This window comes from Acanthochromis polyacanthus, chromosome 23 (genome assembly GCF_021347895.1).
Source record: "Acanthochromis polyacanthus isolate Apoly-LR-REF ecotype Palm Island chromosome 23, KAUST_Apoly_ChrSc, whole genome shotgun sequence".
Taxonomy (NCBI): Eukaryota; Metazoa; Chordata; class Actinopteri; family Pomacentridae; genus Acanthochromis; species Acanthochromis polyacanthus.
This window is the reverse complement of record NC_067135.1, coordinates 2,509,232-2,531,972: the sequence shown is the minus strand read 5'-3', so window position 1 is coordinate 2,531,972 and position 22,741 is coordinate 2,509,232. Positions and strand designations below refer to the sequence as shown.

At 41.8% G+C, this 22,741-nt stretch overlaps 2 protein-coding genes across 3 annotated transcripts; one reads left to right on the top strand and one right to left on the bottom strand.

Annotated features, from left to right (window-relative positions):
• Nucleotides 1–1,253: 1,253 nt before the first annotated feature.
• Nucleotides 1,254–6,712, top strand: LOC110957445 (protein phosphatase methylesterase 1-like). Of its 2 annotated transcripts, XM_022203487.2 has the most exons (12): nucleotides 1,254–1,416; nucleotides 2,123–2,312; nucleotides 2,389–2,446; nucleotides 2,845–2,896; nucleotides 2,980–3,134; nucleotides 3,227–3,317; nucleotides 3,988–4,053; nucleotides 4,191–4,314; nucleotides 4,793–4,910; nucleotides 5,084–5,128; nucleotides 6,221–6,285; nucleotides 6,497–6,712. In XM_022203487.2, exons 1-12 carry the CDS (start codon nucleotides 1,388–1,390, stop codon nucleotides 6,593–6,595), a joined length of 1,092 nt encoding a protein of 363 aa, XP_022059179.1. In that variant the 5' UTR covers nucleotides 1,254–1,387; the 3' UTR covers nucleotides 6,596–6,712. The 2 variants fall into 2 exon arrangements, with proteins under 2 accessions (XP_022059179.1, XP_051799541.1); XM_051943581.1 differs by lacking the exon at nucleotides 1,254–1,416 and having other exon boundaries at nucleotides 2,093–2,312.
• A 756-nt stretch (nucleotides 6,713–7,468) lies between these two features.
• Nucleotides 7,469–22,107, bottom strand: rnf150b (ring finger protein 150b). The gene is made up of 6 exons (XM_022203488.2): nucleotides 21,214–22,107; nucleotides 16,102–16,352; nucleotides 15,868–16,022; nucleotides 15,019–15,115; nucleotides 13,562–13,808; nucleotides 7,469–12,762 (listed from the first exon to the last, which is right to left on the bottom strand). The coding sequence occupies exons 1-6, from the start codon at nucleotides 21,668–21,670 to the stop codon at nucleotides 12,647–12,649; spliced, it is 1,323 nt and encodes a 440-aa protein (XP_022059180.1). The 5' UTR covers nucleotides 21,671–22,107; the 3' UTR covers nucleotides 7,469–12,646.
• Between the last annotated feature and the right edge of the window lie 634 nt (nucleotides 22,108–22,741).

Sequence of the window (22,741 nt, the reverse complement as noted above, 5' to 3'; positions counted from 1 at the left end):
AGAGAACATTCTCATTTTAGGCTGTTTTTTTTTCTTTCCAATGAGTAGTTTCTGTAATATTTGGTCATTTGGATAAAACATGTTAAGTGAACATAAAGAAGCACCTAAACTGGGAACATTTTTACTTTGTAAAAATCTTTCAGTTGTGGAAATCACTGTTCTTTTTTTGCCCCACGTGTTTCACCAACTAATACATTTTCATTATTGCCCTAAACACACAGGCTGTTTCTCTGCCTTACATTCAGTGTGTTTGTCTGAATCCATCTTCTTGCCAGCAGCTGTTACCTGGATACCGTCTGTCATCTCCACCTGAGGCTGAGCCACACTCAGAACAAAACCATAAAACAAACACAGAGAAAACCAGAGCAGAGGATTAAAATACAGCTTCATCTTTAATAATCTGACTGCAGACGGAGACATCGGATTTGTGGAAACTTGTTTTCACGTTTTCACTGATCAAGACAACTTAAAAACACATCTGACTATTAATTTATAGAAGGCTGGTACTCAAAACTCTTTCTGCAGAAGCTTATTCCACTTGATTTTACCTTCCTCTGTTTGCGAATTTCTCATGTGAACGTCACAGAATCAGTTAATGATCAAAATTCTGTGAACAATTTGAACTGAAAACATAAAAAATACCCCTAAAATGACATCATGTAGCCGCCAGAAAGTGCGAAAACAGAAAGAATCGTTGCATTTTCAACATTCAGATGGATTTAAAAGAGAAAATGATCAAATCCGAGCTTAATCAAAAGATTTCATTTAACCAAATTACTTCATTGTGCAGCAAGACAACAATGAGCCCACGGTGAGTTAAAATGAGCTCAAAGTGAAGAAAAATGAGCTCAAAGTGAAGAAAAATGTGCTCAAAGTGAAGGAAAATTAAGTTTATGATGAGAATCTCAAATATAAAAGTCAAGTTTTTAATGTTTTTTGGGATCGATTGTTCCCATAGAGGTGCTGTGAAAAATGAGTCACAGTGAGCTATAAAATGTGAGTTTCGGGGTTAATTTGAGGCGTTTTTCCCTCTGGAACGTTCCATCAGAAACTCTGGATTGATCCAGAGTTCTACTTCATTCTTAGCTGACAGACACCAGCTACCACAATCTTCTCCTGAATCTGATCAGTGACGTAGATGAAGCACTGACATTTAAAATGGTCGTCCATCTCATTACCTGTCCCGCCCCCTTCAGCCTCCTCAGCCAATAGGACGCCACCTGACAGCAGCAGCTGACCCGGTATTGTCCTGTAGTGTTTGTTCGGACAGCAGCAGCCAGTTGGTCGCTCAGAAAAGCAGCAGCAAAGTTCTTATGAAGGAAAACCTCACATTTCATAGAATAAACACACCAGCAGCCGACTGGACGTCCTGGAGCTGAAGAGCAGCATGTGGGAAGAAAACGTCGACAGCGAGCAGTAAGTCACCTGTCCGAAAAACACCTGAGATGCTCTTCACCTGAAAATACTCGTCTGAAACTTCTGAGCTCTAAGTAGCAGTTTCTGGGTGTTTACTGGCTCTTTCTTCACTGTTGCTCTGGAAGTGACCTCCCAGATAGCAAAAGACGTCACATCTTTAGTTTTTTATGTCACATTTATCATACCCTTATGATAGTTTGCAGTTATAGACTCAGTGCTGCAGTAATTCTCTTAAAACAGATTCTTCAGTCCTTTATTTCCGATGACACTCAATCCTCCTTTTGGACAAATTTTGGATAATTTTTAACTTGTTTTGGACAGATTTGGACTGATGTTGGCTTTTCTACTTTCCACTTAGTTCTTGTGTAGAAGCTTTTGTTCTTTGGATGGTTCTCCCGCTGGAATCTTCCTCTTCTTCCAGCTTCTTCAGAACAGGGGTTGTCCTGTCAGCCAGTATTTTGGTTTATCCTCAGACGTTTACCTTTTCCACTCATCATACTTCCACCTCCATGCTTCACTGTGAGGACTATGCATCCACTGTGGTCGTCCTGATCGGGTTCAAACATGCTGGACTCCATCTGAACCCAACATGTTTATCTTCATCTTCAGCATCTTTAGAGTTAAATGCTCCTCAGACAGATGTTCTTCTGGTTGGTTGTGTAGGTAGTAAACAGTGTTTGTGTTTCTTCGTCTACATGTCGACCAGTGAGGTCGGACATAAACCCGACTACTCGCCAGTGTCGTGGCAAGAGTATTTTGACCAGATGGAGGACGTTGCCGTGGGAGCAACCGACAGCCGGGACGTCTTCAGGATCTACAAAGCAGGAAGTGATGGACCGCTGCTGGTTCTTCTACATGGAGGAGGACACTCGGCTCTGTCCTGGGCTGTCTTTACCGTGAGTCACAGATTAAATGATTCACCGATTCATTGATGCCTATTATTGATACTAACTATGTTGTCCTCTTCTTCAGACGGCCATCGCCAGCAGAGTGATCTGTAGGGTTCTGGCCATGGACCTCCGAGGTCATGGTGAGGAGTTACAAAGTTCTACATCTCTCAGATCTGCAATCAGACTTTCAGAACAGTCGAGACTACCCAGATCTTCCATCATTTATAATAGCACTCGCAGGGTTTTTAATAGGGGCCCCTAGATCAAGAAGAAAAGTCTTTTGTGTGGTTCCATTTGATATTCACTTGAGAAGGAATGTAAACTGGTCAGACTCTAAGGATTAATGATTTATCTGGTTCTTTTCTGTATGTATGTTTCCAGTAAACAGAGTCAATCAGACATTTCAGGCCTCCTGTGGTAATTTTAGTGGGTTTTCACTGGCTTATCTTCCCATGAGGCCAAGTTAAATCATGTCCTTATAGCAGTGATATCGGAGTTAATGAGGTTGTTTTGTTCTGACATTTTCGTCTCTGTTAAGGTGACACTCTTGTCCGCCAATCAGACGACTTCTCAACTCAAACCATGTCCAGGTAAAAGCACCGACGCAAACAAATAAAGCTTCCAACTGGAATCAGCAGTTCTCCTAAAACTAACCAGCTGTTATCACTCTCAGCGATGTGGCCAATGTGATTCGAGCTTGCTACGGCGAGACTCCTCCCCCTATCGTCCTGATTGGCCACGGCGTCGGCGGGGCGATCGCGGTGCACACGGCGAGCAACACGCTGCTTCCTGCCACCGTGGGCCTGGTGGCCATAGACGTGGTGGAGGGTGAGCTGAGCGACTCCAGATCAGAAAGAGTGTTTCTGAACTTGGATATTCCGATGTTCACGATGGTCGTTGTTCTCCTGGTCGCCCTGCAGGCAGTGCCATGGACGCACTCCACAGCATCCAGAACTTCCTGAAGGGACGACCCAAGTCCTTCAAGTCCATGGACCACGCGATAGAGTGGAGGTGAGGATCTTCAGTCAAAGGGTTTGTATCTGGAGGAAATCTACGATGGAAATAAATGTGTCTCTGTAGGTCTAATCCTTGAGTTAGCTAGTAATGCACCGGAGGCAGCTTAATGCCCAGATCAGCAGAAGAATCTGGTTGGGATGGGATGGGATGGATGGAGCGAGAAAATTTTCAAATTCACAATGATTAGCAGGACTATGCATTCACTGTGGTCATCCTGATCAGGTTCAAACATGCTGGACTCCATCTGAGCCCAACTAATTCATCTTCATTGAACCAAAGAAGGTTCTCCAACATCCATCAGCCTTCTTTTCAAGTTCTTTAGTTCATCTGGAGGTTTCGTTCTGAGCAGCTCTGTGGAAACTTTGATTTAAACCCATAAAAAGGATCTGGTGGGTTATTGTGTTTTCGTGTTCAACCTAAACTCGGCTGCTGTTTCCATTCATTAGCTAGAAAGAAATTCCTGCTCTCACACACTCATTCATCCGTCAGACAGAGAGAGTCTTCTTCCTGAAGGGGGCGGGGCCAGCAGCAGCTCATTTTTAAGCTACAGACATTGAAACCAGGATCTTTGACTGAAACACTGAAGAAACATTCTGTGAGTCTTAATCTGATGAAAGGGGAAGAATATGGGACCTAAAAGTTTTTTTTTCTGTTTGTCTTTCAGCGTAAAGAGCGGTCAAATCAGAAACCTGGAATCCGCCAGAGTCTCAATGGTTGGTCAGGTAAAAAGGTAGGCAACCTCCCAACAATGTAAATATTGACTGGCTTGTAGTAGACTTCAGATGATACAGAACATGATGCATCCGAGGGAACTGTTTTATGCTTGTAATTCCTGTTTCCTGTGTTTTCTTACTCACTTCCTGTTAGATGCGAAGCGGAGGAAGCCGACACTCTGGAGCAGCCCAGTCCGGTGCCCGACATGGTCGTCGAACGGAACGAAGAGTTCTACGATCAGAGCTATGTGAACGACAAAGAGAACGCAGCATCAGAGGTATGAAAGCGACCGTACCGAAACAATGATGGTAAAGGCGACTGGTGAAACTGAACCCAACTGTCTGATGGTAGACTGGTAGCTAAGGGGGGCAAATACTTTTTAGGGCAAAATGGGTCTGGACAGCATTTTCCCATCAATAAGTGAAATCGTCGTCATTTAAAAACTGCATTTTGTATTTTATTGGCTTATTTAATATAACAATAGAACAGAAACATAAGTGTGACAAACATGCAAAAATAGAAGAAACCTGTAGGAGGGGGCATATACTTTTTAGGGCAAAGAGTGTCTGGACCACACTTTAACTTCAACAAATGCAATCATCATTTAAAAGCTGTATTTTGTGTTTTTTTGGGTTATTTTTGTTTAATATTGACATAGAACAGAAACATGTAAGTGTGCCAAATTTGCAAAAATAGAAGATTTGTGTAGTGGATAGCGAATACTTTTTTACAGTGTTGTGTGCGTTTGCGTTCAGAGTGTGTACCGGTGGCGTATAGACCTGTCGAAGTCGGAGAAGTATTGGGACGGCTGGTTCAGAGGAACCTCCAACCTCTTCCTGTCCTGTAACCTGCCCAAACTGCTGCTGTTGGCAGGTCCGTGTTTTACTCTTCAAAATAAAAGCATTTAAAGTTCAGTTACTGTTGGATTTTTACATGATGACAAAGATCTGGGATTTGTAGTTTCAGGGAGTCACATCAGTAAACACCAACACTTGTCTTTTCTCAGCATTTACGTATTTTTCATGTCAAAACACTTGAATTTTCAGGAATCGACCGGCTGGACAGAGATCTGACGATCGGCCAGATGCAAGGTGAGACTTAACGTGATACAATAAGACATTTAATTCTTCACTTTTGGGTTTTAGTTGAAGTTTTTGTTGTCGTTTCTATGCTGCTGTATTACAAACAGTCATCAATTCCTGATTCAGCTGGAAACCAAGAAGGAAGTTCACCAGAACATCAGAGTTACTGAAGACCCTCAAAGACTCTCATCTTTTGGTTCCTGACACTTTGGTTTTAATTTAGTGTCAGACCTGAAGGTGTTAGGCATCTAAAACTAACAGGAAGTGAAAGTTGTTTAACTCTCAGCTGAACTTTGCTGAGTCTTGAAGTTGACAAACTCAAACAGCCTGCTCAGGATTCTTTCGCATCAGTCGAATCCACAGACTGAATCTAAAAGATGGAGTTTGGTTTGTTGACCGTTTTGAAGCCACAAGTTTAGAATTTGGACTTAAACTATCATTCAAGAGTTTGGGGTCTCTTCGGAATGTCATTTTTGAAAGAAAAGCAGTTTTTTTTCAATGAAGATAGCATTAAATAAATGATAAATCCAGTGTAAACATTGTTAATGTGATAAATGACTATTCTAGCTGGAAATGTTTCATGGAATATCTCCATAGAGGTACAGAGGAACATTTCCAGCAACCATCATTAATGTGTGCTAATACTAATACATAAACACGCAAATACAAATATAATAAAAATGCACATAAATACACAAACATGAACACACATATAAACACCAACGCATAAATACAAAAACACACAAACACACCCCCAGACAGTCCTTCCTCTCAGAAACAGCTGCTTCTGTCAGTCGACACTGGAACTGACAAGAGAGTCAAAAAAAACATCTCAGACAAACGGTCAGCAGAACAGATAATAACAAAACCCCTGAGACATGAAACTAATCTAAACCGTATCCTCTAACATTAATCAGATTACTTCTGACAGTAGAGTACCGTATCTGATGTCACAAACCACCAGTTTAGATTTCTGTATTAAATCCACAGTAATCAGATTACTCCAACAGGAAACATTGATCGATTCATTTAGGTCACCGTCCAAGATAATTCAGGTGTGAATGAGTCTCAGACCGTCTCACCTGTCGGCTCTGTCTCCAGGTAAATTCATGATGCAGGTGCTGCCCCCTTGTGGCCACGCAGTGCAAGAAGACAAGCCAGAGAAGGTAAAAAAAAAAACCTCATGTCCTCTCTGATAGCAGTTAAAACTTCACATTTTAAAGTAAAATGTCATCTAGATGAATCAAAACATCAGCAAAGGTGTTTCTGGATTCATGAAACTCACATTAATTTAAACGGGATAACAACTTAAATGACAGGTTTAGCAGTTTGTCAGGTTTTGATGGTAGCCTCAGTATTTTTCCTGTTTGTTTGTAGGTGGCTGAAGCTGTGGCCGCCTTCCTGTTGAGACACAAGTTCGCTGAAGCCAGAAAAGAAACCAAGAAGTCGGAAAAAGAAATCTGCAATGAAAACTAGAGCTAGTTAGAATGGAACTACAGCGACATTCTCTGATAGTAAAACTCTAACGCTGTGTGAGGCTACTGCTGGCTGTGTTCAAAGTGCTGATGTACAGAATAAAACTAGTGAAAACCATGAACTCTCTTCATTTTCAAGATATTAGTACCACTAATCAGGAGGTGTAGAAGGAGTCATAGTACCACTAATCAGAGCTACAGTGGTCTTACAATGACTCCACAGACAGTGAACTACTTTCACAATCTACCCGTGAAAAACAGACGACAATCAATGCAAGTCAAAACAAGTTCAAATTAGTCTAACATGTCTCAAAATAAGGTAATTTTTTTTGGGGGGAAAATTGGTAAAACAGCTCAAAATGTGTCTAAAATTAACAACAAAAAATGTCTAAAACTACTCAATATGTCTTAAACAAGTTTGAATTTGACCGAGATGACTCAGAAGTTTTCCAAAATGCCTTATCAAAAGTGAAGTTTGTTTAAACTGAACTAAAAATTGTCCAGTTTAACTCAAAACATGTCAAAATGACTCAATAACCGTCTAAAACAAGTGGAAAAATGAGTCCAAAATGATTCTAAACTTGTCCTAAATGACCAATTTGTGCAGAAATGTTCAGAAGAGGTTATAGTTTGTCCAAAATGACTCAGATTTGTCCACCTACGACCTGGACAGCGAGTCCTGATGACAAAAGTGTCACAACCAACACAAAGCAGCAGTAAATTGATGAAAATTAATTATAATATACACAATAATTTAATAATTTACTTACAGTATAATATGTGATGTCATCTTCTTCTGCTGCTACACACTTAATAAAGATTATTAACTTTTAATTTCTACAACAATGAGAAACAAAAACACAGAGGCAGCAGGTCGGAATAAAAACAAAAACTTGCAGTAACTTTATTTAAATTCTGTCCTGGATCAGGACACGTGCAACAACTGAAACACAGAAACAACATGGAGTAACGCCGCCTGTATTTATTTACATGTGTACGAGGGCTGCAGGACAAATCGCACAAACGAATTTTCTGGAAAACAAAGTCCACGTTAAGATCATAGAAACGAACACAACATCGCACCCTGTCGCCCCGGCAGCAGATCGACTCTCAGCGTCTCTGGAAGGATTAAAAGTTCCGCCTTTAAATAATTAGAACCGAACACCAGCGGAGTTCTTGAAATGTTTTAAATCCACCTGAAAACATCGTCCAAAAACTTGTTCTCAGCAGAAATTAAGTAGAATCTATAATAATCCAGAAACATCCCCAACGGTGAGAAAAACTGGCAAAAAACACACAAAACAAAGTGGAAAAGAAAAGAGTCGTGAAGGGAACAATAGGAGAAACTTTTCCAGAACCTTCCAGAGTAACAGAATTTAAAGTGCATCATCAAAAGAGGCGCGCAACCAATCAGAACGCAGCATTCGGGGAGGTGCTGATCTGACCAGACGTCATTACTGGCAGTGACACGATGGTCCAAGTTTTACTTTAATCTTTTAAAGCTCCATTATCAGACTGGTAAAGCCAACAGAAGAAGGGAAAGTTGGGTTTTGTTTTTGAGTCATTTCTTCTTATTAATCTGGTCGTTACTTCCCATTTTTACATTTACGACTATCTCATTGGTATGAAACCTTTACATTATCCTTGTTTTTAAGACGAAACTTCATCAGAGTCTCATTTATTAGAATTAAAGGTTGCGATACTGTGGACTCCTTAGTTACAACAAACATGATGATCGTCAAGAAGTCAGTTTGCACAATTCCGTCCATCGCTACAGGAAACTGGAACGATTTTCGAATAATTTAGCTTCAAAAAAATAAAAAACTGATTCCAAGTTACCGTATTTTCACGACCAAAAGGCGCACTGTACCAAAAGGCGCAGTCTCAGTTATGTGTGCCATTACTGTATTTAAAACACACATAAGGCGCACCTGATTATATGGCGAGGGTTTTATATACAATCCACGCCCACACTTCCCCCTTTAACGTTCTCATGGTGTCCTCTACTACGTCGGCCTTACAACAACACACACAAGCATACAAGTGTGCGTATTTAAAAATAGAGCGGGAGTAAAACTGAGTTTGGTATTCACATTTTTTTTTTTTACCGGTAATCGTCATCAATCAAACCCATGGAAGTCCTCATCCTCTGTTTCTGAATTGAACAGCTGCGCTAAACCTCCATCAAACATGCCAGGTTCACTTTCTTCACTGTCAGAGTCACTTTCCGTGCCGTGCGGCGCCTCGGAAATGATGCCGGCTTTTGCGAAAGCTCGAACAACAGTGCCAGCAGACACGTTAGCCCAAGCATCTACAATCCATTCGCAAATTGTGGCGTAACTCGCCCGGCGCTGCCTTCCACTCTTAGTGAAACTGTGGTCTCCATCGGTCATCCATCGCTCCCACGCCGCTCGCAGCCTTACTTTGAACGGCCGGTTCACACCGATGTCCAGCGGTTGGAGTTCCTTTGTCAGGCCTCCCGGAATGACAGCAAGCTCAGAGTTCATTTGCTTCACTTGTTTTTTCACATCGGCTGTGAGATGGGCACGCATAGAGTCACAGATCAACAGCGATGGTGATGTGTGGAAAAAAACACCTGGTCTACGTCCGCCTTACAACAACAACAACACACACAGGACGCACTGCACCATAGGGCGCGCCGCACAATTTGAAGAAAATCTAAGACTTTTATGTGCGCCTTATAGTCGTGAAAATACGGTACTCTATTTTCGACTTCGAGACATCAGAATCCCTAAAACCTTGTTGCTAAACAGTCCGGATGTAAAACTAACCCTAACCTAAACATCTAAAACTTCCTGTTAGCAAATGCTAACATAGATAGATGGAAGATGATAGACGAAACTTCATAATTAAGAGTCTTTCTGACTAGAATTGTTTTCCATAAAACTCAGAAATGAAACTGCGATTAAAAGATATGGTAATTTGGACTCGTCATCCCATAATTACAACAATAACAATGAGAGTCATAGTTTGCACATTTCTGTCCATCACTACAGGAAACTGGAACATTTTTGGAATAATTTAGCTTCACAAGAATAAAAAAAACTGATTCCAAGTTTCTCTATATTCTACTTCAAGACGACAGAATTGGAAAAACTCAACTCATGGATGTGAAATTCCTGACACCTAAAACATTCCGTTAGCCGTTGCTATCACAGGCAGCTTGACTGTCTCGCTTGTCAATTTAAACTTCTAAATCTAAAGAGAATCGAGTCGAATACAGAAAGGAGGCTGTTAATTTAGATATTTTAGATTTTGCTAAAGCTAAATATGTCAGTTTTAGGTCTAAAATGTCAAAAAACATTCTTCTGGAAGCTTTCTCAATGACAGGAAGTGCATGTTGGAAAAAAAACCCTAAGAGGCGATTTCAGAATAAGAGCACCAAATTAAAACAGCAGCTTTGACGGTTTTCAGGAAGTCCAATAGCGACGGATCATCGTGTCACGGCAGCTTCAGTCTCTGCGGCTCAAACAGAAACAGATTCAAAGGAGGTTTAAGTTTGTTTTCACATAAAGAAAGAAAAGAATTCCTTGAAAGTAAAGATGAAAAAGAAAACTGGCCGAGACGTCGCCGTGGAACATGCTGGTTTAAATTCAAACTGGTCCTCAACGTGAGGAGGCAGCGGAGAAACAGGAAGGACCTTACAAAATAAAAGCATTCTGATGAGAGTCTGAGAGAAAATGAACCAGAACCAGAAGCACCATCTTCACTTAATTACCCCAAATATTATCATCATAGTTCCAGAAAAGAAGATCCAGCAGGACTTTACTCTTTTTAGAAGCAAACTGTTTAACTTTACGCCCTTTTATTCCCATTTTGCCGGACGGATCAGTGCAGCTTTGGTTCTCCTACACTCGGCTCAGTTCTCTCAGTTTCCATCCAGAACCTTCACAATAGTTTTGGGTTTCGTTTCATTGAGGTTCTCCTCAAACCGTCTGTACAATTACACAAATAATCAACACTGAAATCCGCCCGATCGGAACTCAACCTCGCTGAGAATCATTCAGACACAGCGGGAGGAATTCCGTCTCTTCGTTACAAAAATAAACGTCTCCTCTGGTATCAAAATAGACGACAATCTTTATCTCTCTCGGGAAACTCACGGCAGCGACGTGACGCGACTCCACGCGGTCCGACGGTGAACTCGGGTTCATGTACATTTATATTTACACGTTGGGCTGAGATTCTGTGCTCGAGTGTCCGTTTATTCACAGCTTTACAGCCGCTGTGGCGTTCCAGCTGCAGATCCGACTCTTAAAGTCCAGAGAGACGATCAGCAGGACGAAGCTCCGATCCATGATTGTCGGGTTGAAGGTAAACGTGTCTTTAAAAAGGCAGCGAGAGACGAGCGGTCGGGACAGAAAAACTGAACGAGGATCCATCTTTACATCCGTTAGCTCTGATCTGCTTCAAACAGGAAACCAGAATCTGTCTTTAAACCCAGAAATGATTACAAAGTTCCTCCTCACACGACTTGTTAATGTAAACTTGAACCTAAAGACCGAAAGAAAGCTCATCAGGAGGATTTCTGCTGAGGAAACCCTACAGAGGATAAAGAGGTGTGGAGATGATGGATGGATGGATGGAGACTCTGTTCAGGTGAAGGTTTACAGGATCAATCTTCAGACTTTCTGTTTCCACTGGAGATCCAAATATTAACTCAGAGAACAGAACCAACCAGGACCAAGCAGTTCAAACCAGCAAAACAATGGAGGTTTGTTGTGTTGGAACATCTGGAGAACTTTATGTTCCTCACGGAGATTAGAGAGGACAGAAAACATGCTGTCCTCTCTCACTTTAACCTATCACAGCAGTGTTTCTGGGCAAAATTTGCCCTCAAAGAGGTTCTAAAGGTTCTGCAGGGAACGTTCCTGCAGTTAGAACATCAACAAATGTTCAGATTGCCAAAGATTTTCAGTTTAGTGTCATCGAGGAGGAAAGAAACCCAAATATTCACATTGACGAAGCTGCAATCACAGATTTTAAAGAGTTAGTAATAAATAACCTGGTTATCAGAACAGGTGGTGGTTAATCTGATATCGACAACCAATCGATTGATTGTTGGGGCCGTCATGGTCACTCTGAGTTAACAGCAAAGCTGCTGGTTCCTACAGAGGAAACAGAAAAGGTTCGATTAGAGGACGTTCTGTAAACCTCACAGCAGAATCAACCATGTTCTGGTCTGTACAGCAGGAGAACTAAAGTCCATGTGGTGGTCTTTAGAAAGACTGATTTAAACTCATCATTTCTGTTCTGTTCTGGAAACCAGGAACCCTGCTGGAACCCAAACCACTGTCAAGATGAAGAACCCAACGAGAACAAAGACAAAGACGGGCAAAAAGAGAGGAAACGAGCAACACTGCTGCAGTAACACCGCCAAGAGTCCGTCAGCAAAGTTCCAGGAGAAGAAGCTGCAGCTGCGTCCATCTCAAATAAAAGTCCTGACGGAAACGATGCTAATCAACAGGAGCTAAATTAACCAGAATAACTGTTCAAACAATCCAGACCAACCGGGACAAGCGAAACCAGGGAACTGAATATTCCACTGAAGATCCAGAGAACTCCTCAGGATCCTGGACCGGATCGCTGACAGACACCCAACTGAAGGTCTGCACACAGAAAGGCTCAACAGCGTTTGAAATGAAGCAGGAAGTTTATTTTTCTCCTTTCTAAACGGAGCGAACCGAGACGGCAGACAGTTCAAAATGGGACAAACCCGGTGGAACCAAAAACCAAACCGGGTCTTACAGGTTCCTAACATGAACGATTCTGCATTAAAACCCATCCAGGTCTCAGCCCTGGTTCCAGCCGGGCTCGAGTCCACCTGGAGTCCAGACAGGTTGGCATTGAGTAGTACGCGTCTAAGACAAGAACCAAGCAGAACCCTGATGCTGGTTCCGGGTTTAGATTGGTCACCAGAACCAGATCCTGGCCCGAGCTCGGAGCGGATCTGGTTCAGATGTTTTCGTCACTGTCGGACCTTCAGGCCCGCTGAAGTCTGTTGTGGCCCGGTTCCGGTTTGGTTCTGCTCTCAGCATTTGTCCCCCAGCTGAGGCTCCATCAACCCCTCCTCGTCCGACAGGCCCGTCTCCACGGCGATGACGAACGACGCCACCGAGGCGCTGCTCGCCATCGGCTGGAGCTCACCTGGAAGAGGAAGGACAGGTGAGTTTACTTTCAGAAGACATTTAAAAGGAAAAACTAATATTAGAGAAAAGATCATTTTCACTGTTTAAAGTATGTTTTTAACTACCAGTGAATACAGAAGGTTTTAATCCTAATTATCTATTAAATCAGCTTCATGTTTGGAGAAACGGCACAAGAAATACAACAGACGGGTTCCAGATCAACATTTAACCCTCCTGTTGTCCTCATTTACAGGCACCAAAAAATATTGTCTCCTTGTCTGAAAAAAATACAAAAAAAATCAGCAAAAAAATCTCTAAAATTCTGAAAATTTTGCAAAACTTTCAGGAAGAAAATTCCAATAATTCCTTAAAAGTTTTACTTTAAAAAAATCCACTAAATTTGGCAAGAAAATTCTTGTAAACATTTTCAAAAAATGAGTAAAAATCTTCCAATAAAATCCTAAAAATATCTAAAATGATTACACACATATATCAGTAAAACTTCTAATATTTTCTTTAAGAACATTCACATAAAAATTTTTAGTTGATTTTTATGTGAATGTTCTTAAGAAACATTTTTAACATTTATTTTTTCCACCAAAAAATGTTCAAAGATTTCCCAGAAATGTTGAAAATGTGGACATCAGAAGTTTAACTGTGAAATTATTTTTTCCCCCACATTTCCAAACTTTAAACAGATCAATCTGACCCACAGGACGACACGAGGGTTAATTGATTGTTCCTTCGTGTTTCAGCAGTAAAACCTCATTCAGACGCCTTCAGCTCAGCAGAAGACCTCTAGGTGGCGCTGGACTTGCCTGTGTGGGTGTCGGTGGTGGCGGTCACCGGACTGTCTCTGAGGGTATCGGGGTCCTGGTAGTCCTGTGGGAGCCCGACCCGTCTCACGCCCGGGTCCAGAACCACCGAGGAGCCGCCTTCGCTCAGCGTTCCGTCGCTGGACGCCCCGGAAACCACCGCCTCCAGCGCCAACACCCCGACTCCACCCACCCCGCCCAGAGCCAGGTCGTAGTCCAGCGGCAGGTCGTCCAGACAGTCGGCGTTCAGCTGCAGAGAGTCCAAGAAGGTAGAAACGGGTTTGAAGTCCAGAGAATCTAAAGAATCGGGATTCATCTCACAGCTTTGAAGAACCGCTTTTACTTTTCTGGGTCAAGCAGGACGGAAACTATGGATTATTTTTGTTGTTAATCATTCTGTGGATGAATCCATCAGCTGCTTCGTAAAACTTTGGGATGTCTGATATTGGCTTTTTGCCGATAACCGATATCGTCCAACTCTAAATTTCCGATACCAACTGATACCGATATGTGTGGGCTATTTAGCATCACATGGATGGAATGAACACATCATGCCTCATTTTATTTTGATGCAACAAGGCTTTCCAAATGTAAACATTGTCTGTACAAAATAAGAAAACTACTTCAACTTCAGTTATGGAAAAAATGCCATTTTTTAATTTTGTATTTCTAAATAGTCTCAAACAACAACTCCTTCCATCCCTCTATGAGTAAATGACGACAAAATCCAGGCATTATTTTAGCGGTTTTCATGAAAGGCAAAAAAAAGCGATAACGATATTGACCGATAATACATTTTTATGCCAATATCAGGCCGATATTATCAGACATTCTCAGTAAAAATTATGAAAGGGGATCAGCGGTTCCTCAAATGTCTTGTTTTGTCCAAATATATTCATTTTACTGTCACAGAGTAGGAAAGAAACCAGAAAATACAAATATTTAAGCAGCTACAGTCAGTTTTTCTTTTAAAAAAATATTCCATCAGACCTGTTGAATATCAAAACAGTTGGTTAATAATCTAAATATTCATGATTAATTGATTAAATGTTGCCATAAAGTTGACCTGCAGTGAGAAGCAGTCGACACTTGATGAGTTTTCGGTCAGTCTAAGTCAGGGGTGTCAAGATCCGTTCCTGGAGGGCCACTATCCTCTATGTTTTAGATGTTTCCCTCTTCCAACACACCTGATTCAAATGATCAGGCTCGTTATCAGGCTTCTGCTGAGCTTGATGATGAGCTGATCATTTGAATCAGGTGTGTTGGAAGAGGGAAACATCTAAAACATAGAGGATAGTGGCCCTCCAGGAACTGAGTTTGACACCCCTGGTCTAAGTAATTTTTTCCCTCCACCTTGGCTAGTTTCGCAGATAAACGCCTGTACTATTCCTAATTCCACGGGTTTACAGACTTCGACTACAGTATTACAGTACTACTACTTCTGTGTAACTGGGACTCACCGCGATGCCGAGCGCCTTCAGGATGTTCATCTTACACATGGGACACGTACGATGGTCCAGCAGCCACGGATCCACACAGCTCTTATGGAACAAATGTCTGCAGGGAGGAAGGACGGAAAGTTCTGCTGTCAGTCTGGAAACACTCAACAACAAACCATCTTTGATTCCAGCAGGAACCAAATCTAACTGATATTGCATCCAAATAAATATCAGGATTTAACCAGAATCTTAAAACTATAAATCCTTGAACTGCAGCAGAGAGGAGGAGGATGGAACAGATTAAAACAGAGATATTTCTGTATGTTTGGGTCGGTGTATTTGTTTAGAAAACCGAGGAGCTGATTCAGGGCTTTGGGAGGAGACAGCAAAGGAACTAAACCCCACTGATGATCAACAGACTCAGAAACTATGAAAACAGAATGAATGTATGAATTTTTAACTTCTTGTAGGTCCTTCAACTACTCATGTTTATGTGTGTGCCATACAGTGGAAAACCTAAAACTAAATCCAGGAGTTAAATCATCAAAATCACTTTTTTTCTACGTGTCCCATTTCAAAATTTAGAACATTTTAAATTATAAACACATAAATGTCTGTTCATTGATTCATCTGTCAACCAAAATTCATTTGAATAGAAAAACTTTACTAATTGTGTCAAATATTGTTTGACAAAAATGCGATAAATTAATTACGAGGCCTCTAATTAGTTAGACACATTTTTTAATCACATCCCACAGATGATTTTTACATATTTTAATTTTTTGTATTTATAAAGCCTGGTGGACAGTCCCGACCCTACCGTATGTGATGAATAAAAACATAAAAACATGTAATGTGCAGTAATCGTACCTGCAGGGCAGGATCCGGACCACGTCGTTGGCCTTGTAGCCTTCGATGCAGACGGCACAGTTGTCGAAGTCGGACTCGGTCTCCTGGTCGCCCTTCCTGATGGTTCGAATCTGCAGTTTGCTGATGGCCTTTTTCGCTGCGTCACCAAGACGACGCTGAAGACGGATGGAGGATAAACTGTTATTAAAGCTGAACATGAAGGATTCTAACAGCCTCCTTTCTAACGGTTCCTACCTGGTTGCGGTCTCGTGCGTTGGCGTAGCGGAACCTCTGGATGTAGTAGAAGACGAGCCAGGCCAGCGAGATGATCATCAGCACGATAAAGGAGATGGACACGAACACCACCGACGTCCGGCTCACGTACTTCTGCAGGTTCCTGGTGCCGATGGTGATCGTCATGGTGACCGTCACGTTGCGCTCCAGCAGCGATGCCACCTCACGACCTTTGGGTTCGGGGATCATGATGGCGACGACCTCACTGGCCCCTGGAGGAGAGAATTCATCATCAAACCGCACGGATTTATCAGAAAACCACAAGAAAAAGTGAAGACTATCTACAAAGACACAGAACACTTAGTCACAGCTATCTGAAACTTTATGGTCAAAACGACAAAAGTCAGACAAAAAATAAGTAAAAAAACAACAAGAACAAGACAAAATATTACAAGACAGACACAAAATGACAAAAACAAGAAATAAACGGCAAAAAACAGACAAACGGTATGAAACAAAAAAAAGAGGAAAAAATGTAGACAAAAAAGTTACAAAGCGACAAAAGAGACAAAAAATTAGACAGAATGAGAAACAAAACGACTAAAAAAAGTAGACAAAAAACACAAAAACAAGACAAAATATTACAAAAATGAGGTACAAAACGACAAAAGAACAATCCAGTATTTTACTTCACGACCAAAACAACTTGTCATGGTCTAGAAATTACTTTAAATTTATAGTTTTATTGATTTACAATCCGCAGTTAATGTCTTCTCTGTAATTTTTACACTTTGAGGGCCGGATTGGACCCTCTGGAGGACCGCTTTTGGCCCTCGGGCCGCATGTTGGACACCCCTGGTTCAATCGTTTATCAGGCAGAAATGTTTCCTTCTTTTTTCCAACCCTTTAGACTGAATCTCTCCTGAACTTGAATGCAACACCATCAAAACCCCGTTTATCGATCCAGTAAACGAATAACAAACCCCATCACCATGGCAACCAGACCCCCCTAGTCACCATGGCGACCAGCTTCTACCCACCAGGCGGCCGCTAAAAATACCCCGAAATCGCCAACATGGTGGGCAACGGACGGATTCACCGAGGTACTGTCAGCGAGGAGAAGTTTGAACATGAGATCCAACAAGTGGAAATTCTACAAAGACTGTGTAGATTTGCTCCTTGTATCAGAGATTTCTTGTCCTCCAAGTCTGAACTTTGCACATAAAAACACTCTTAATTCTGACGTTTATCAACATTTCTTTCAGCTCCATTTAAACTCCTGAGGTTCCACTACTTTATATCCACATTTACACGTTTTCCTCGAAAGAAAATTTCACTAGAAGTTTATAAAAACGCAGCAGAGAGAGGATGTAAACTTCTTTCAATGTACGTAACATTATTCCTGCAACTATTTGTAGAGTTTAATTGGGCACATTTAGGTTAATAATTCAGCTAATAACGAGGTTTTGAAGACTCAGACGTTGAATAATTCAAGGTGCTGCTCCAGGATCAAAGCTTTACCTCAGAACTAAAGCAAAAACACACAACACAACAAACGCAATACACAAAATAAACACAACAGAGCAGGATGTGTTGGTGTCTGATGTGAGGTTTTTCCTTGTGACTGATTCCAACAAATGTCCTCTTGTTACCCCAAAGAGACAGAAAAAAGCCTCCAGAAAAGGTTTGTTCACAGCTTCACCTCCACGTTTCACACAGAAGAAGTGCAGTAAACAAACCTGTAACAAACAATAAACCTGCAGTAAACAACGACAAACCAGCAGTGAATAGACCCTGTGCACGTCAAAAATGCTAACTTCCGGGTTCTGACCGGAGGGGCTTACAGGTCCTTCCGGAGGCTATTTCGCAGCATGGATAACATGGAATCAAAAAAGAAAAACACTGTTTTCTCGGCAAAACCAAAAATCAGATTTCAGCATGTTCCAGGTCGATATGGGAGGTACTATAGTGTACCATTATGTTCGGCTTCTGGTGTTTATAACAGTTCTATAAGCCTTCACCGTTTTCCAAAAGACCGGCATTTGCGGGCTCAGTGGATTGCCAAAATTAGACGAAAAAAAATGTTTCACACTGAGCTGAGGATCGGGAATATTAGTGCATAGTCACTGATCAAACAGCAAATATCTGATAAACTGTAACAACAATCCGTGCACTCTTCAATCATTTGTTATTCCGTTTTGACATCTAATCAAATATAGAGGAAATCCAAGCATTTGTCATTTTGTTCAAACAAAACTACAAATATAAAATGTCTTGCTGAACTCGACTAACCCTTTAAGCTTCAGTCAATTCCAGCCACTTTCAGTACAAAAAAATCGCTAACACTCTATTTGTAAATAAAAATATGATGAGAAATACAGGGAATATTAGACGCGCATCGCGAGGGGCATTTCCTTGAAAACGACCTATTCGTGGAGTATATACCGACTTCAAGACATGTTTTGGACTAAATATGTTACTGGCTTGTTTCGTCTGGATGTCCAAGGTTGGATTATGGTCATTTTTTGTGGAATATTTTCATCTGTGTAATGAACCCGGAAATGTAAGTCGCGCTGTGTACGTTGAAGCCGTGTACAGAGAACGGATGGATGGATATTCGTTGTTTGTCGGACAAATGTGTTTATATTACCCGCTGTGGTAATCACATCTGAAAGTTGTTTATACCGGCAGATTCATGAGAATCTAAGCTTTCCATCGGCGTATAGTGTTTGTATTATCGCGTTTGCAGTTTCAGACATTTAGCAACTTGCTTATGCAGATCTCAAAGTGTACCGCAGATGGGACACTGAAGCGCAACTGAAGCGCAACGAGCTAAGTACCAAAGACTAAAGTGTAAAGTGGATTCTAGTAGCTAACTAAGCAAAAAATAGTAATGTATAAATACTGGAAAATAAAATGATAAGGTACATGTTTGGCAAGCCCTACAGTTAAGCTAGCGCTAGTTATGTAGGATGCGATGCCACTTTCCTTCTAAGTTATATATGTACTGGGATATATAAAATTTGAATCCCTTTTCCCGTTTGCTTTAAGGAGCTGACGCAAAATCATCATCGAGACGATAAACATCATCAACAGAAATTTTAGGCCAGTTGCCTAGGCATCTGGAAAAGTAAAGTGTACTGCTGGCTTCTTCCATTTTGACAGCGCTGTAAGCAGGACCGGAAGTAACTGTAGCACCGGAGTTTTTCAACCGGAACTAGCACATGCTATCGTGCACAGGGTCAATTCTTCTCCAGCAGCTGGCATGTTTCCTCCAGTCAGAACAAGTTCACAGCCACATGCAGACAGATGTTTTCACAACCAGCTGCTGATTATTCACAGCAAAACTGAGGAGGAAAAGCTTTAAAAGATATCAGTGTTGGTCAGAACTAAAAAACACTCTGATTTCTGTGAATTAATGAAATATTACTAATAGTTTTATACCAACAAAATCACACTTCATCTGGGATTTTCCAGATTAAAAGACAGGAATTATTTTTCCCCTCAACATTTACTGCGACAAACCAACGATACAGGCTCAGGAAACATAGCAGAAGCTAGCATAGCAGAAGCTAACATAACAGTAGCGAAATAATTAGAAGCTAGCATAGCAGAAGCTAACATAACAGTAGCGAAATAATTAGAAGCTAGCATAGCAGAAGCTAACATAACAGTAGCGAAATAATTAGAAGCTTGCATAGCAGAAGCTAACATAACAATAGCGAAATAATTAGAAGCTTGCATAGCAGAAGCTAACATAACAGTAGCGAAATAATTAGAAGTTAGCATAGCAGAAACTAACATAACAGTAGCGAAATAATTAGAAGCTAGCATAGCAGAAGCTAAAACATCAGAAGCTAATCTATCTGCAGTTTGTTTGCTGGTTGAACGAACCCTCGGCTCTGAACTCACACCAACCCCTAAACAATCAATCAGCCTCTAAAAACAATCCAGTGATCAATATCTCTGTGATCAACAATCACACTTCTGTCCTCAGTTACACAATCACAACCTTTAACACAAACCTTTATTTAAACTTCAGTCTGAGTCAGAACATTTAATCAGCATTTGTTCCATCCATTTATTTTCTAATTATTCTTTCTTATAAAACTAACCTCATGAGAATCAGCTGATTTATTCCACAATAACTTCAGTTTATTAATGGAAACAAGCAGTTTTACCTTCAGACTAGAAGCTTTTCAGGTCAAACTTAAATAAACTGAAGTTACTGCAGGTTTTCTTTTCTTTACTGGTCAGAAATAACGTTTTATTAGATTTGTCTTTTTCACAGTTTTCTGTAAACAATGAATCAGTTCACAGTCAGTGGAACCAACTGCTCTGTCATGTTTTAGAGTCATTTAGTGAGTCAACATTGCTCACATTTACTCTGGATTTTAACCATTCTAACCTTTTTGATCTGTTTTAATCATTCTTACATGTTCTGAACCATTTAACCCGTTAGAACTAGCTCACGTTGTAACAACGACCAGTTTGTTGAAGGTGATAAACTGTTAAAACTGAAAGTTAACATATTTCATTTAAATATAAAGGAAATAAACACATTAATACTGGATAACAGAGCAGAACTACAGAACCCCAGAACCCTAGACTCTTTAACCAATGACCTCAAGAACCACTGACACTAAGAACCACGGATCCTCAGAACCACAGACTCTTTAACGAATGACACCAAGAACCATAGATCCCAGAACCAATGAGACCAAGAACCAGACTTCTTAACAAAAGACACCCAGAATCAGACCCCAGAACCATAGACCATAATAACCACAGACCCTCAGAACCACAGACTCTTTAACCAAGGACAACAAGAACCACAGATCCCAGAACCAATGGCACTAAGGAGGCTATGTAGTCGCCCTTTGGTGTCCAGGTCGAGTTCGAGCAGTCTACGTGGGTGTTCCCCTCGTACATTGTCATCCCCTGAGTGACAAAACCTGCCGGCAGATTTTTAACCACAGACCTGTTAAGCAAATACCCCAAAAACCACCGATTCCATAACCACAGACCTCATTCTGAGTGTTTACATAACTGTAACATTCCGTTAACTATAATGAAACACAGCTAACCGTCTAACGGCGCTGCTCTCCGGTAAACACCGGGGCTCGGTCGTACCTAGATGCGGCATCGTGATGGTGTCGTTGGCGTTGGCGGAGCCCACGTTGAAGATGACCACCGCCGAGGCGTTGAGGGCCGCGGCGTGGCGGATCTTGTCCTTGTAGGTGCAGTTTCCCGAGGCGATCAGCGCGATCCAGGACGAGGCCTGAGCAGGCGGCAGGAACCGGGTGTTGGAGTCGCAGGCCTGGCGGTCCAGCGGGGCCGCGGGCAGGACCAGCACCCCCTTGGCATCCCGCTTCGGGGAGTGCTCCCCGTAGCGGCCGCACTCCGTCTTCTCGGTGCGCAGCTCTGAGGTGGCCGGGTCCACGTAGGTGATGTTGACGAAGGCCGTGTACCACTCCTCCCGCTCGGCCACCGTGAAGTCCAGGCACAGCAGGTGGACGAAGCAGAAGGACAGTAGCCACGTCGAGAGGGCCAGGCTGCGGCAGGCCGCCACAAGCGAGCCCGGGGCCATGGTTAGAGCGAGCCGTCCGTCGGTTCTACGGCCGTTGCTACTCCACCATGCTAACCAGCCGGCCGACCGAGAGCTCTTTATCCGCTGAGTGTTTTCAATTCCGTGTCTCGTCTGCTCCGTTCAGCCGCTCCCCTCCGCCGCTACCAGGCTACCTAGCAGCCCGCTGGCCGCCTCCATTTCCAGCCGCCAGCAAACACAAACACGGCGGAGAAGCAGCACCAGGACACCGCCGAGCACTCAACGGACGTCGCAGCTTCAAACCGCCGAGGTGAAGCAGCCTTCGGTGGGTCCTCGATTCGGTGAAGAGAGCGGGTAGCGATTGTTTTTGTATTCGGAGGTGAAGGCAGCAGCTGCAGCAGCAGGCTGAGCTCAGCTGCGGTGTTTTCAACGGGCCTCGGTCAAGCTGTCGCACAGCAAGTCGTCACATCCGCTCTCTTTTTCGCAATAAAAGCCTCGCCTCCTCTTCTGTCAGAATAAAAACTACATAAATCCGCACGTTGTCTCATTTATTACATCCAATTAAACAAGATAATTTTAATGAATTCAAACACCAAATGAAACTCCATAATCCTGACCACTACATCGTTCAGTCTCATTTCAACACCGTTTCTAATAATGGTGTTCTTATTATCTTTTATACTGGTAGGAGGAAACCAGCAAAAGCGTTTTTATTGATGTAACATTTTGCTGGAACCAGCCTCTGTGTTTTTGATAGCAATATTCAGTTTTACTGTTTACACAGAGGATTTTTTTTAATCTAAACAAAAAAATAAGTTTTTCTATTTTATTTTGAAGGAAGATCATCGATGATTTTCAATGCTGTAGTTCAAATTAATGATAGATTAATATTCAGTAACATTCTGGAATTGTTTTTTAATTAAATATTTAATTCAATAATTACGTTATTAAATTAAAGTTAATTTAGTAAAGCCAACCAGCAGTAAAAATGCATTATCATCTGGGCTAACTAGCTAACTCTATTATAACCTAACTGTGCTATGCTATATTAGCTTGTTGTAGCACAAGCTGTCTAGCTACTTAGTGGATTATATGTTAATCTAATAACGCTAG

Coding starts and splice junctions, on each gene's coding strand:
- rnf150b (XM_022203488.2), bottom strand. CDS start 21,670: ATGGCCCCGGGCTCGCTTGTGGCGGCCTGCCGCAGCCTGGCCCTCTCG. Junction 16,023..16,101: donor ACGCACGAGACCGCAACCAG/GTAGGAACCGTT, acceptor ATCCGTCTTCAG/CGTCGTCTTGGTGACGCAGC. Junction 13,809..15,018: donor TGAAGGCGCTCGGCATCGCG/GTGAGTCCCAGT, acceptor GACTCTCTGCAG/CTGAACGCCGACTGTCTGGA.
- LOC110957445 (XM_022203487.2), top strand. CDS start 1,388: ATGTGGGAAGAAAACGTCGACAGCGAGCA. Junction 2,313..2,388: donor TGTCCTGGGCTGTCTTTACC/GTGAGTCACAGA, acceptor CCTCTTCTTCAG/ACGGCCATCGCCAGCAGAGT. Junction 3,135..3,226: donor GGCCATAGACGTGGTGGAGG/GTGAGCTGAGCG, acceptor GTCGCCCTGCAG/GCAGTGCCATGGACGCACTC.